Genomic DNA, 15,133 nt, shown 5'->3' on the forward strand with positions numbered 1-15,133 from the left:
ATTCGGTCAATAGTCTAGAGATAATTACACAGTTGGCCCTTGGTGCTAAAACATTTTATATGTAGGACTTAAGCATCCACAAATTTTGGCACCTGCAAGAGTCCTAGAACCAATGCCCCACAGATACCAAAGACAACTGTGTACTTGAAATATTATTTCCTGGAGAAGAGTAACCAGGTTTTATTTAAAAATTTAATTTTCATAACATTTTTAGTAATGTTATTTTTATGCCTCCCAGCAGTTGAGGATAATTTTAACTTTAGAGTTCCATGGCTTAGGGAATACCCTGGCAGTACAGTGGTTAGTTTTCCTGGCTTTCACTATGAAGTGTGCTGGTTCAGTCTCCTGGGCAGGGAACTAAGATTGTCACAAGCCAAGTGGCACGGCACAGTCAAAAAATTGAAAAATTTTTTTAAAAAGTTCCATGGTTTGGAGATACTGCTAACAGAATTTTATTGGCGGTGAAGGTGCTACTGCAAGAATTACCTCGATTTGTTAAAAACAGTTCTATAATTAAGATAGTGGTCTATATCACCAACATAAAAATTTATAAGCAGTTACCTAGAACTAGTTAATTCACGAATTTGGGAATATGAGAAATCCATTTTAACATAAGCACCCGTTGTAATACTTTTTAAGGTACACTCTGTGCTTTCATTTTTCAGTTAATGGATTTTTAAAGATAACCTGCTTTTCATTAAATATGAGTACCATATTAGCACATAGGGAGTTACAGTCAAAACGTAGTCATTTGTAAATTTGTTAATTAACTCTGAGGTGAATTACATGTGTTGTGAGGACAATGGCCTAATTAGAGTAAGGTGCACAGCGTTTTCAAGGAGCCAGTGAAAAGGGCAAGGAGTTCTAGACGCCTTAATTGTTTTTTTCTAAGTCCCTTATGGTTAACCTGTGTTGTCTTTTCTATATAATCAAGTATATTTGTGACAGAGAAAACACTGACTTACATGTGTTTTTATATTCAATAACCACCTCTTATTTTTACCATTTATTTAATGTTCCCAAAATAATCCTCTACAGGAGAATACTTTGATGTGCATTTCTAATATGTTGTTAATATTGAGGAGGAAAAAACTGTCATAATTTGAGTGTATTCAGGTAATTTGAATACCCGGAAAAGAGTAATTGAAAAAATGTACCCATACCTACGTTGTTCACCTTTCCAGTTAGTCCCCAACCCGTAAAGTGTATTTCCTCTTCCGAGCCCATGGCCAAAAGGGGAAACCCTTACACGAGATGTTGGACCCTACCTGTTCTACATTTTCAGAGAATTCGGTACAATCACCAGATCCTGGCCTTTCTAATATGTAACTTCTAGCTTGTTCCGGCCGACGAAACTGTCCACGGTGAAATACAGACCAGGAAGGAGTGTTTTAACCACGGTCACTAAACTGGCAGCACCCTCTCCAGCCCGCCCGCCCCGACGCCACCGTCTCTCGCCGGACCCCACACGCTCCTTCAGAACGTCGGTTCACCGCACGCCTCCCACCCAAACCACCCTTTACTAGAAATGGTAAGCTGGCTCTCCAGAAGACCTTGCCCTTGGGAGCCCCTAAGCACCAGATCCGAGAGTCTTCGTCACCCAGGGACTCCACCACCCAGTTAGAAACAATTAACGCTCATCAGCTTGTTCGCACCGCCCGGCTGGTCGGCGGGCCCCGCCCCCGAGGCCGGAGCCCTGGAGGGTCCGGGGGTGGCGGTGGGGGAGGGGAGGGCCCGCTCCCTCCCCCCGCCGCGGCGTGTGACGTCCCGCGCGTCGGCGGCCGCGGAGCAGCGCGGGGAGCCGGGCGGCCGCAGGCGGGGTAAGGCTGGGCGAGAGCCCCGCGGGCCTCCCGGCGGCGTGGGGCGCGGGGTCGCGCTGCTATCGCCGCGGTTGGTCCGCGGGCGCGGCCCTTCCCTCGGCGCAGTCGCGGAGCGGGAGCGGGCGTGGGGGTGGGGGCCGGACTCGGGCGTTAGCGGAGGGTGGCGTTGGGCTGCTGACGCCGTGAACCTGGACCGAAAGCACGACCGCGGTGCCGCCTTGCCGGTTCCGTAAGGCTTGCCGGGGAGGTGCCCACCCGGGCCTCTGGGCCCACTCTCGACCGGCTCCCTCCTCTCTCCCCTTTCCCTTCCCCGCCCCGGGCCACTGCCGGGCGCCTCCCTTTTAGGGGAGTGTCGGACCCCGGCAACCTCCAGGCCGGAAGCCTCGCGCCCCAAGGGCCTCTCCTTAAACCGAATTTTCTTTGAAAGGCTACAGAGTAAATTAAGTGTTTCTCTATTTAGGTGTGAAGAAAAACAATGACACTTCAATGGGCGGCAGTTGCAACTTTTCTTTACGCTGAAATAGGACTCATTTTAATCTTCTGTCTACCTTTTATTCCTCCTCAGAGGTAGGAACCCACCAAATCGTTACAGCAATGTATATGATGAGCTCTTTAGACGGTTGAGTGTGTTACGGAAAAAGTTTTCTTAAAAGAATTTCAATGCTGATTCTATAAAAGGCGCTCTTTAAAAATAAACTCACACGCCAATTAAGTAATAGCTAATGACCATATTAAAGTATCACTTCATAAAACTTTTTATTATATGTACAAATTGGAGAAGAGCATGGCAACCCACTCCAGTATTCTTGCCAGGAGAGTTCCATGGACAGAGTAGCCTGGTGGGCTGCAGTCCATGGGATAGCACAGAGTCGGACACGACTGAGCGAAGGAGCACACACATATGTACAAATAACTTTTCCCCCTCCCTTCTAAAAGGAGAAGGTCCTCCTCCCTCTTCCTTTTGGTTATGTGATGTAATAAAGTGATGGTCATCCTTTTTACATGTCTTGTTAGCTTTTACTTTTGTTTTATTGCCCTGAATTAGAATAGTGAGCCAAATAAAAGTAAATGGATAAATGATGTTTACAGTACACCATAATGCAGAGATATTTCACTGGAACAGTGGAAAGACAATTTGGAAACTTATGCCAATAAATGATTCTTAGTTTTGGTCTTACATAATTCATTTGTATTCATTTAATGGCAGTTTTACTACTTTATCCCCATGCAGAATTAATGAGTATAAATTAAAAGTGCTGAATATGCAAAGTATCAGAACCATTCCTTAACATGAGTTTCTTAGTAAAAGACTGTCAAAGATCTTTCAGTAGGATTTCAGTTGTAGCCTTAACTCTCTCCACCCCTATTGTAACCTACTTTTTAGGAGTTCAGTTTTAGATCCAGACTTGGCAGTGTGAATGTGTAAAAATGTTGCAACACATTTGTTCATGTAAAAGAAAATCTTTCATTAATGAGATCCTACAGATAACCCACTGAAATTTAGTAAGATTCCTTGACTTGAAGAGACTTATGAAGGTTTTTATCTTTTTTTTAAATTGGGGTATAATTGCTTTACCATATTGTGGTAGTTTCTGGGGTATGATGAAGTCAGTCAGCTATATGCATACATATGTTCCCTCCCTCTTGGGCCTCTCTCCCACCCCATCCCCTTTTCTTACCCATCTGAGTCATCACAGAGGACTGACCTGAGTTTCCTGTGCTTTAGCATGTTCCCACTAGCTAGCTACTTGATGAGTAGTAGTGAATATATATGTCAATCCCGATCTCCCAGTTCACCCCCCCCACCCCACTCCCACCCTGACCTTGTGCCCACAAGACTGTTTTCTGCATCTGCATTTCTCTTCCTGCCCTGCGGACAGGTTGGTTCTTCTTCAGGGTCCAGTAATCTTCCACAACTTTTAACTTTCTTCTTACCTACCTGGATTTCTACTCACTTCCGTTTTTATCTCTCAGCTGTGCCATCACTATTTTCTTGCTTACGAAAGAAAAAATAGAATTATAAGAAGGGTCCTTTGAGATTTTTGAACTTTATTCAACCTATTCATTCTATGAGAAGGTGGCCTAAGGTCATCTAGTTGAGCTTTGGCAGATTCAGGATAAGAATCTGCTCCTCAGTCTAGTGCTCTATTTCGTCACCTTGTCTCTTATCCTATTGATTTTGTTTCAAATCCTCAGTAAGACCCTTTTTGGCTTTTTGGTAATACTTGCAACAGTAGAATCCTATATGTAAGAGAAAGAAAGATGTTATTTATAAACATCTAACATCTAACTTATAGAAGTTTAGGATTTGAAAAAAAAAAAATTTGTCAGTTGATCTTTTCTCCCTCAAAATGGTTTATAGATTATGGGTCTTTTTCTTCCTATCAAATAATATATTTTTTTCTATCCTGATAAAGTAGCTGTTTGGTAGATTTGAGTACATGTACACATATTACATAAATATATCCTCTTGGACAAATATACACTAGAAAAACATGGTATATATATATATATGTATATATGTATGTCCACAGATCATTTACAATATGTCCTTACTGTGTGTATTCACATCTTTTTATCCTTTTACATGTGTAATCACCTTACTGTTCAAAGAAAGGGCTTCAGTGTTCATTTATCATACTTTGGCTCTCTACTTTTGTTTTTCTCACATAACCCACTAGGGAAAGACACATATTCAGAGATTAGACTGCCTGGGGTTATATCAAAACTCTGCATACTACTGTATGACTTTGGTCAAGTTATTTACCATCTCTGGCCAGAGATGTAAAATGGAGGTTTACATCTGTAAACCTTCCTCATCTGTAAAATGCAGGTAATACTAGTATCCACCTCATACGGTGGTTTTGGTGATTAAATGAGCTAAGCCATGTAAAAGTGCTTAGAAGGGAAGTATAGTAAAGACTCTACATAGTAACTGTTATTAGCTTTTCCTTATATCAAGCCTTATAAACTGCTAATTGTTCCCTCTGGTGGGGGCGGGTCTCCTTTTGTGTTCCCTTTTGTATTGTTGATTTACTTGAAATGTGAATTTACATTTGGACCTAGGTCAAGGTATTGCTAGTTCTCTTTCTAAAAATACAAATCTTTGTAATGTAAAATTTGAATAGTATTCTTGGAGTTGGAAGCAAAGAGGCAAAAAAAACTGCATCCATATCAACTCTGTCTCCCCACAAACTTCAGGTTATTATTAGAGTTGTTTTCAAAACATAATCTTAAGGGACTTCTCTGGTGGCACAGTGAATAAGACTCTTGCCTGCCAGTTCAGGGGACACGGGTTCAGTCCTTGGTCTGGGAAGATTGCACATGCCACAGAGCAGCTAAGCCCATGCACCACAACTGTTGAGCCTGCGTTCTATACCCTGCAAGCCACAACTACTGAACTCACTTGCTGCAATAGAAAAGCCTGGGGGCGACAGTCCATGGGGTAGCCAAAGAGTCGGAGACAACTGAGCGACTGAGCATGCATAGAGCTTCTCCATCATTGGCTGCAAAGAAAATAATCAGCCTGATTTTGGTATTGACCATCTGATGATTCCATGTGTCGAGTCAACTCTTGTGTTGTTGGAAAAGGGTGTTTGCTATGACCAGTGTGCTTTCCTAACAAAACTCTGTTAGCCTTTGCCCTGCTTCATTTTGTACTTTAAGGCAAGTTTGGCCTATTACTTCAGGTGTCTCTTGACTTCCTATTTTTGCATTCCAGTCCCCTGTGATAAAAGCACATTGTTTTTTGTGTGTGTTCTTGAAGGTCTTCATAGTACCATGAAGCTTCAGCTACTTTGGCATTTAGTGGTTGGGGCATAGACTTGAATACTGTTAACGTTGAATGGTTTGCCTTGGAAATGAGCCAAAATCATTCTCTCGTTTTTGAAATTTCACCCAAGTACTGCATTTCAGACTCTTTTGTTGATTATGAAGGCCTACTCCCTTTTTTTCTAAGGGATTCTTGCCCACATAGATACAATGGTCATCTGAATTAAATTCGCCCATTCCCATCCATTTTAGTTCACTGATTCCTAAAATGTGGATGTTCACTCTTGGCATCTCCTGCTTGACCACGTCCATTTTACCTTGATTCATGGACCTAACATTCCAGGTTCCTACGCAATGTTCTTTACAGGATCAGACTTTACTTTCACCACCAGATACATCCACAACTGAGCGTCATTTCTGCTTTGGCCCAGCTGCATCATTCTTTCTGGAACTATTAGTAATTGCCGTTTGCTCTTCCCCACTAGCATATTAGACACCTTCCAACTGGGGCGGGGGTTGGGGGGCGCTCATCTTCCGGTGTCATATCTTTTTGCCTTTTCATTCTGTTTATGGGGTTCTTACAGCAAGAATACTGGAGTGGTTTCCCATTTCTTCCTCCAGTTGACCACGTTTCATCAGAATTCTTCACGATGACCCGTCCATCTTTGGTGGCCCTTTACGGCATGGCTCATGGCTTCATTGAATTACACAAGCCCTACGCTTGTGTAGTGGCCCGCACACCACTACAAGGCTGTGGTCCATGAAAGGAAATTTGAAGTTTACCTAAGTGCTTATCTTTATATGTCTCCTTTGGACTCAGTTAATGTGTTACTCATTTAAAATGCCCTCGTGTGAAATTTGGTACCTTTTCAGTTTGTCACTCTTTGCCATGGGTAACTCATGCTTTCTTACCTGTGTGTCTTTGCTCATATTCATTCCATCTAGACTGTTGCCCTATTTCATTTTCTCTATGTTCAAGTAATGATCTGAATATAATTACTTGGGTATAAACACACATAAAAATCCCTTGAGAGAGAGAGAGAGATATATATTTTTTTTCTTTTTTTGCTACGCCATGCATCTTATGGGATCTTAGTTACTCAACCAGGGATTGAAACTGGACACTCAGCAGTGAAAGTGCAGAGTCCTAACCATTGGACTGCCAGGGAAGTCCCTTTCAAGCTATATATTTAAGATTTTTGCTCTTTACTATGTATGTAATACAGTATTACACACACATTGTAGAATAGCTCAGTGATTTAATGTGTGTATAATAGTCCAATGATTTTCTTAATTTCCTTATGGTAAAAGTAGAAAAACTTTTTTACTTGGAGTAGCCATTGAAACTGCATCTATTTTTTTATTATAAAAATAAATAGTGTAGAAAGTCAGACCCCTTAAACCTGAAATGTTATTAGTTGTCAGAATAATAGATCTTTGTTATTTCTGAGTTATTATCCTGATAAGGAAAATGATATAAAGTGATAACTTCTATCAGTAATTTAACATTTTTACTGTGAGAATTCCTATTTAAGGTTTTGATGATGTGTATTTACTTCAGAAGTTACTTTTACTTAAGAATATTTAAGCCACCAGACAGAAGATAATCAAATGTCAGATTTTTATTAAATTTGAAAGTTGTTCTTTATTTCATGAGATATTCTTATTGATAAGAATTGACAACTCTCTTACATGACAAAAAATTAAATTTCCGTAGTTCTTTTCACTCACTACACAATTGCCAAAATGTTAATTTAGTGTTTAGAAAGTATCTCAACATGTTCTCTTGACTTTTTACACCTGATGTCATTGTATTGCTTTACAGATGGCAGAAGATATTCTCCTTTAGCGTTTGGGGTAAAATTGCAAGTTTCTGGAACAAGGCTTTTCTTACTATTATAATCCTATTGATTGTTCTGTTTCTAGGTAAGTACTAGAGTCCTCCTTTGACTAAGCTTAACTATAATTTTTTATATTATTATTATCATTAATGAATTATTATTGATTGGTTTTTAATTAAGTTGGTGCTGCCATTGGTATACAGTTGACTTGGTATAATATATGATAGTATATGGAGTAGATAATTGATATGTTGATAGATATTATTACTTTTATATATATACAAGCATAAATTGCAGCAGAGTACAGTGGTTCTTAATCTCTTTTATGTTGTTTTAAGATTTAAATGCTGCGATGCATAGCCTAGTTTTCAGAATTAGCAGTTATACAGTCCTTTGTTATTGTGGTCTTAGTTGTCCATAGGTTTAACTATTTGGGAGACAAATAGAGCAATGGCCCTCAAAAGAAGTTTTAGATGCAGGGTGTGAATCTTGATTGGACCCTGGTTGAAAGACAACTATAGCACAGACATTTGGGTACTACTGCAAAAATTTGAATATAGACTATTTGTTAGATAACATTAGGGAGTTTTTGTTAACTTTAGTTATGATATCAATGTTGTTATTATATAGAAGAAGTCAGCCACCTATAACCTGCAGACCAGTTGCCTATTTTTGTAAATAAAGTTTTATTGGAACATACCATGCTATTCTGTTTATGTGTTGTCTATGTATGAACAACTACAGAGTGCAGTAGTTGAAACAGAGACCGTGTGGCCTAACATACACAACTTGCTCTTTACAGAAAAAGTTTACCAACACCTGTTACATAGGGTTATGTCCTTATGCTTAGGAATTGCATGCTGAAATACATAGAACTAAAGTCTCATGATATTTACAACTTACTTTCAGTTGGTTTAAAAAAAAATAAATATGGCAAATGCTAACAATTGTTGAATCTAGGTAGTGGAAATATGGATGTTTATTGTACTAGTTTTTCCGCATGTTTGAAATTTTCATAACAAGCACCTTAGAAATTAGAAGCAAGCTTTTTTTTTTGAAGTGGAAAAGAATAGCTTTACTTGCTTTGTCAGGCAGAGGGGGCCACAGTGGGCTAATGCCCTCCAAACTGCATGTCCCAACCTCGAAGGGGTAGTGAAGAGTTTTATAGCAATGTTTCAAAGAGGGCGTGATCAGTTTGTGCACATCCTTCTGAGGGGTTGGTGGTGAGGCAGTTGAGAGTCAGCATTATCAACCTTCTGTTTCCAGCCAATCCAGGGTCTACATGCTTGTGTGCAGCATACAGTTAACCTCTTTCACCTAGTGAGGGGTTCGTCTCAAAAATGTGCAGATTTTTCCATCATTTCCCTATTTGATTATTGGTCGTCAGTAGTAGAAAACTCTTAATAGTCAAAATATCTGTCCCTTGATGCCAGGGTGGTTCAGCTTCTGGCCGTGGGTATAAATCCTGTCCCTTGGTGACAGGCCTCCTTTATGTTTGTCCAGATGCTGGCAGAGGTATTGCAACATCCCAGACACTACTTTTCTCTTGAAGTAGACTCTTAAGGTTTTTGTCAGATTAGAAATTCCATGAGTCAAAATAATTGCCATGCTTTTTAGGAGTAAATTGCCATGCTTTTTAGAAGCTTTTAAGAACTGAGCTCAGAGAGATTATGTAACTTGTCAGAGATCACCCAGCTACTTCTTGGCAATTCAGCTTTTAATACCAGTGCAGTGTGTTGTCCCTCAGAGTTGTGTTGTGAGTTAGGCAGGTTTCACAGGTGTCAGCCTGGGGCCATAACCACCATGTGTGCCACTCTCTTGTGAGAAAATGTTTCTCATCTTCCATATTACTAACTTCTGGAGGGGAATCCTCTTTATAAACTGGAAATAAATGGCATGAGAAGGTATGAGTAAGTCATTGCATCAGGATGTGAATGGATTTGCACTTCACTTCAAACTGTATTTGTCTCATGGTATGTTCTTAATGTTACTGACTGAATCTCTAGCCATAGAAGAAATCACAGCAAGCAGGTGAAAAACAATTAGGAAAACCAGGTTCCAACTTTGTCACCAGCTAACTAAATGACCTTTGGAATGTCATTTCATCTCTCTGAGTTTGGTTTAGCCATTTGCAAAATAGAGAGAGGAAATAATCTCCACAGCTCTTAGTAGCTCTAAGAGTGTACTGTGTCCTTCTAACTCTAAAATTATCACAAGAATTTCTACTGAAAACTGCCACATAGCCATATAAAGAATGACAACTTTAGCCAAGGTTCTTTTGGTTACATAAATCAGAAACCAGCATCAGCTCACTTGAGCATGAAAGGGAAAATTAAAATATAGGGTTGTTTCAGTGTGGCCTGAAAAATGAAGGAAGCCAAATTCATAGGAAGTGAAGTGTCCTTTTAGTGTCCTGTATTTCTCCCTTGGTCTACTTCTTCTTCCTGATCGCTACAGACTCTGATACTCAATTTCCAGGCCAGAATTATATACAGCTGCTAAGTTTTGTCATGCCAGCCATATGTGAGGATTAACTAGCCATTTCTAAATTCCATTCTAAGGAAGAAAAAAATCATGACACTGGGTATCCAATCCTCATCTGAGAAGCTATGGCCAGGGTCCAGGATCACAGAGCAAAATCATGGCTGCTGGCAGGAGCCTACATCTATGGGCAGAGGAAGTATTAACTCCCAGAGAATAGGAACATCATGGATGATTAATGTGGGGCCTTTAACCCTGGATGATAAAGACAGTCAAACTGGGACTTACCCATGAAGTCTCAGTGTTTCCGTCTCAGAACAGGGGAATAACACCTACTTCACTAAAGTGTTGAAAGAATAACATGCACATACATATGTAAAGTACGTAGTCCACTGTTCTCATCCACTAAAATGACATTGGTGTAAATAATGCAGACCCAGTAGGTTTGAATTACTCAACATAATTCATCTTTTATTTTGGAATTTTTTCCTTGTTGGTGTAATAATCATTACTAGATGTTTATATTCCTAGAGCCAATACTAACTGCAAAGTGTGTATGTGTTTTAGCAAGTTGGAACAGGCAGAAAGGAAGTAGGAAACCCAGGAGAATTTATTTAGTGTCAGCAGAAATGTTTCTTGGGAATTTGAACGCTTACAGAATTGATCCCACAAAAAAATGATCTCCATGTGCCTTATAGAAAATTGACTAAGTGTCACATCCTCCTCTTATTGTTGCCCCCCCATCCCACTTTTCAGACACGGTTTCTTTACTATTATATAAGCAATGCATTCTACAAATGGGTTTGTGTTTTTCTGTGGTAGAACTGCTTAATCTTTAGCATTTCTGCATAATGGATCCAGGAGTATTTATTCCTGTTTAATTGCCAAGTAGTAATGACATCACACTTCACAGGTGGCTCAGTGGTAGAGAATCCACCTGCCAATGTAGGAGACACAGGTTCTGTCCCTGGTTGGGAAGATCCCCTGGAGAAGGAAATGGCCACCCACTCCAGTATTCTTGCCTGTAAAATCCCATGGATAGAGGAGCCAGGCAGGCTACAGTTCATGGGGTCACAAGAGCCAGACACAACTTAGCAGCTAAACAACAAGGAAAACAACAATGACTTCAAAGTACTGTTTGGTTCCTCTAGACTGCTCAAAATAGCTCATAAAGACTATTTTCTTTTTAGTTGTTTTGTAGTGGTTGGCATGCTCTTATTGTTTTGAGGCAGTCTTAGAAATTACCAAAAAAAAGGAAATCTTGCCTTTTGTGTCCACATAAATCGACCTTGAGGACATTATGCTAAGTGAAAGACGAATACTGTAAGATCTCATTCGTATGTGGAATCTTAAAAAATGAAATCAAGTTCATAGATACAAGGGACAGATTGGTGGTTGCCAGGGGTGGGGGTGGGCAATATAGGTAAAGGGAGTCAAGACATATAAGCTTCCAGTTATAAATAAGTCATAGAGATATAATGAACAGCATGGTGACTTAGTTAATAATTCTGTACATTCAAATTGCACATTTGAAAATTGCTAGGAGAGTAGATGTTGAAAGAAATTTTGCATCACAAGAAAAAAGAAATTCTCTAAATGTATGGTGATGAACTTGTAACTATTTTACAGTATATACAAACATCAAATTATTATTTTTTTTTACACAAATTAAAACAGGATTAGCAAATTACAAATAGAAGGAAGCTTCCTCATTCTGATGAAGAGCATCTACAAAAGTCTAGAGCTAGTATCATCCTTAGTCAGCTATTGAAAGTTAGCCCTGTAAGGTTGGGAACAAAGCAAGGATATTCACTTTAACTATTTTTGTTCAATTAAGTAATAGATTTTCTAACCGAGATAATAAGTTAAGAAAAATATACAAAGCATTAAGATTTTAAATTAAAAAGTAAAACAGTCATTTGAAGATGACATGATTATTTATTTAGAAAATCCTAAAGCATCTACAAGAAAAATACTGTGTCAAAGAAGTATAGTGCATCACAAAATACAAGGTCAATATACAAAATGAAGTGCATTTCTATGCTATTAAGCAACAATTCAAAATTGAAAATTTTTTAATTACTTTTATAAGTGCAACAAGAAGCCTAAAAACTTCTTGTTTTTAGAAAAGAACTTTATAAAGGATGTACAAGATCTCAACACTTAAAGCTACAAAAACATTGTTGGAAGGAATTAAAGAAAATGGAAATAAATGATTTTTTTTCAGTTGAAAAAACTCACTATCATTGCAATGAAATAGCACTTCATACTCACTAGGATAGTTATAATCTAAAAGACAGATAATAACAAACGCTGATGAAGATGTGGAGAAATTGGAACCATCCCAATTTACATTACACTGGGAATGTAAACTGATAAAGCTGCTTTGGGAAAAGTTTGTCAGTTCCTCAAAAAGTTAAACATAGAGTTACCATGCATGCATGCTGAGTCACTTCAGTCATGTTCAGCTCTTTGCAATTCTGTGGACTGTAGCCCACCAGGCACCTCTGTCCATGGTATTCTCCAGCTAAGAATACTGAAGTGGGTTGCGATGCCTTCCTCCAGGACATCTTCCCCACCCAGGGATCGAACCTGCTTCTTTTACATCTCTTGCATTGGCAGACAGGTTCTTTACCTCTAGCACCACTTGGGAGTTACCATATGATCCAGCAATTCCACTCATAGGTGTATACCAAGAGAAATGAAAACATATGTCAGTATAAAAACTTGTACATGAATCTTCATGGCACCATGGTTCATAATAGCTAAAATCTGGAGAAAATCCAAATATCCATCATCTCTTGAATGGATAAACCAAATGTGGTGTAGCTGTACAACAGAGAATTATTCAGTTATAAAAAGTAATAAAGCAAGTTCATCTATGTAACTTGATGCAACATAGATGAACCTTGAAAATATTATGTGAGGTAAAGGAAGCCAAACACGAAAGAATACATAAAATATTATTCCATCTATATCAAATGTCCAGAAGAGCCAAATCCATAGAGGCAGAAAGTAGATCAGTGGTCGCCGGGACGTGCAGGGAGAGCGAGGATGGACACTTCCTGTTTGGGTTGATGAGAATGGCCAGGTGTTGGTTACACAACTTTGTGAATACACTCAAACCACCAAGTACAATTTTAAGGGTAAGTGTTATATGAATTTTAGCTCAAAGTGCTATTAAAAAAATTAAGTAAAATAGGGGTTAAAATTAGCTGTTTTTCAACTAGAGTCTCTTTCCTATAAGGCAGTGACTCTTCCCTAGGAATGTTTATGACTGCGTGAAAGGAACAACCTAACTTGCTTATATTCCATTGGTCTTTGTGACATAGAAGGCAGATACCTTCCCAGGAAACTACAAGAATCCAGTGGCTTAAGAGTACACCAAATAAAGATGCTAATCTGAAATCTGTCTCCCACTAGAGAATAGTGATTCCCCTGAATCTGAGACTTAGCAGAACTGAAAGTATCAAAAGAGCAGCTCTCTGAACATTTTCAGTAACAGGTGCCATCCACAGGACACTTGAGGGATCATATACTACCATAGGTCAATCCCATTTCAACAAATTTTTGCCAGTAGAAATCTCAGCATAACCAAACACTTCTAACATGTCAATAATTTAAAATAATAATAGCCTATATATAAAATAGGTAAACAACAAGGACCTGCTGTATAGCACAGAATTATATTCAGTATCTTATAATAACCTATAATGGGAAAAATCTCAAAAATGAATAAAGATAACTATATAACTGAATCACTCTGCTGTATACCTGAAACTATGCAAATCAACTCTACTTCGGTTTTTTTTAAAAAGAGTAATACTTCAGTCAGTCAGTTGTGTCCGACTCTGCGACCCCATGGACTGCAGCACACCAGGCTTCCCTGTCCACCACTAACTCCCGGAGCTTGCTCAAACTCAGGGCCTTTGAGTCGGTGATGCCATCCAGCCATCTCATCCTCTGTCATCCCCTTCTCCTCCTGCCTTCAATCTTGCCCAGCATCGGGGTCTTTTCTAATGAATCAGTTCTTCACATCAGGTGGCCAGTGGCCAAAGTTATTGGAGTTTCAGCTTCAGCATCAGTCCTTCCAATGAATATTCAGCATTAATTTCCTTTAGGATGGACTGATTTGATCTCCTTGCAGTCAAAGGAACTCTCAAGAGTCTTCTCCAACACCACAGTTCAAAAGCATCAGTTCTTGGTGCTCAGCTTTCTTTATAGTCCAACTCTCACATCCATACATGACTACTGGAAAAACCAGAGCTTTGACGACATGGACCTTTGTTAGCAAAGTAATGTCTCTGCTTTTTAATATGCTGTCTAGGTTGGTCATATCTTTTCTTCCAAGGAGCAAACATCTTTTAATTTCATGGCTGCCGTCACCATCTGCAGTGATTTTGGAGCCAAAAAATTAAAGTCTGTCACTGTTTCCATTGTTTCCCCATCTATTTGCCATGAAGTGATGGGACTAGATGCTATGATCTTACTTTTTGAATGCTGGACTTTAGGCCAGCTTTTTCACTTTCCTCTTTCACTTTCATCAAGAGGTTCTTAGTTCTTCACTTTCTGCCATAAGGGTGGTGTCATCTACATATCTGAGGTTACTGATATTTCTCCCAGCAATCTTGATTCCAGCTTGTGCTTCATCCCGCCCAGCATTTCGCATGATGCACTCTGCACATAAGTTAAATAAGCAGGGTGACAGTATCCATCCCTGACACACTCCTTTCCCAGTTTGGAAAGAATCCTTTGTTCCATGTCCAGTTCTAACTGTTGCTTCTTGACCTGCATACAGATTTCTCAAGAGGCAGGTCAGGTGGTCTGGTATTCCCATCTCTTGAAGAATTTTCCACACTGTGTTGTGATCCACACAGTCAAAGGCTTTGGCATAGTCAATGAGGCAGAAGTAAGATGTTTTTCTGGAACTCTCTTGCTTTTTCGATGATCCAGTGGATGTTGGCAATTTAATCTCTGGTTCGTCTGCCTTTTCTAAATCCAGCTTGAATGTCTGGAAGTTCTTGGTTCACGTACTGTTGAAGCCTATCTTGGAGAATTTTGAGCATTACTTTGCTAGTGTGTGAGATGAGTGCAATTGTGTAGTAGTTTGAACATTCTTTGGCATTACCTTTCTTTGGAATTGGAATTGGAATGAAAACTGACCTTTTCCAGTCCTGTGGCCACTGCTGAGTTTTCCAGTTTTGCTGGCATATTGAGTGC

At 39.5% G+C, this 15,133-nt stretch overlaps 1 protein-coding gene across 3 annotated transcripts in view; it reads left to right on the forward strand.

Annotated features, from left to right (window-relative positions):
• Positions 1-1,373: 1,373 nt before the first annotated feature.
• The window catches only part of BCAP29 (B cell receptor associated protein 29), a 50,337-nt gene continuing 36,577 nt past the window's right edge, over positions 1,374-15,133 (forward strand). The window contains exons 1-3 of one of the 3 annotated variants that reach the window (XM_043463052.1): positions 1,374-1,531; positions 2,281-2,387; positions 7,417-7,517. In XM_043463052.1, coding sequence (XP_043318987.1) covers positions 2,296-2,387; positions 7,417-7,517 — 193 coding nt within the window. In that variant the 5' untranslated portion in view covers positions 1,374-1,531; positions 2,281-2,295. Of the gene's footprint in view, positions 1,532-1,672; positions 1,821-1,919; positions 2,050-2,280; positions 2,388-7,416; positions 7,518-15,133 lie in introns of those variants that run through there. The other 2 variants (XM_043463050.1, XM_043463049.1) reach the window with 2 other exon arrangements.

Source organism: Cervus canadensis, chromosome 3, assembly GCF_019320065.1.
Source record: "Cervus canadensis isolate Bull #8, Minnesota chromosome 3, ASM1932006v1, whole genome shotgun sequence".
In the NCBI taxonomy this organism is placed as follows: Eukaryota; Metazoa; Chordata; class Mammalia; order Artiodactyla; family Cervidae; genus Cervus; species Cervus canadensis.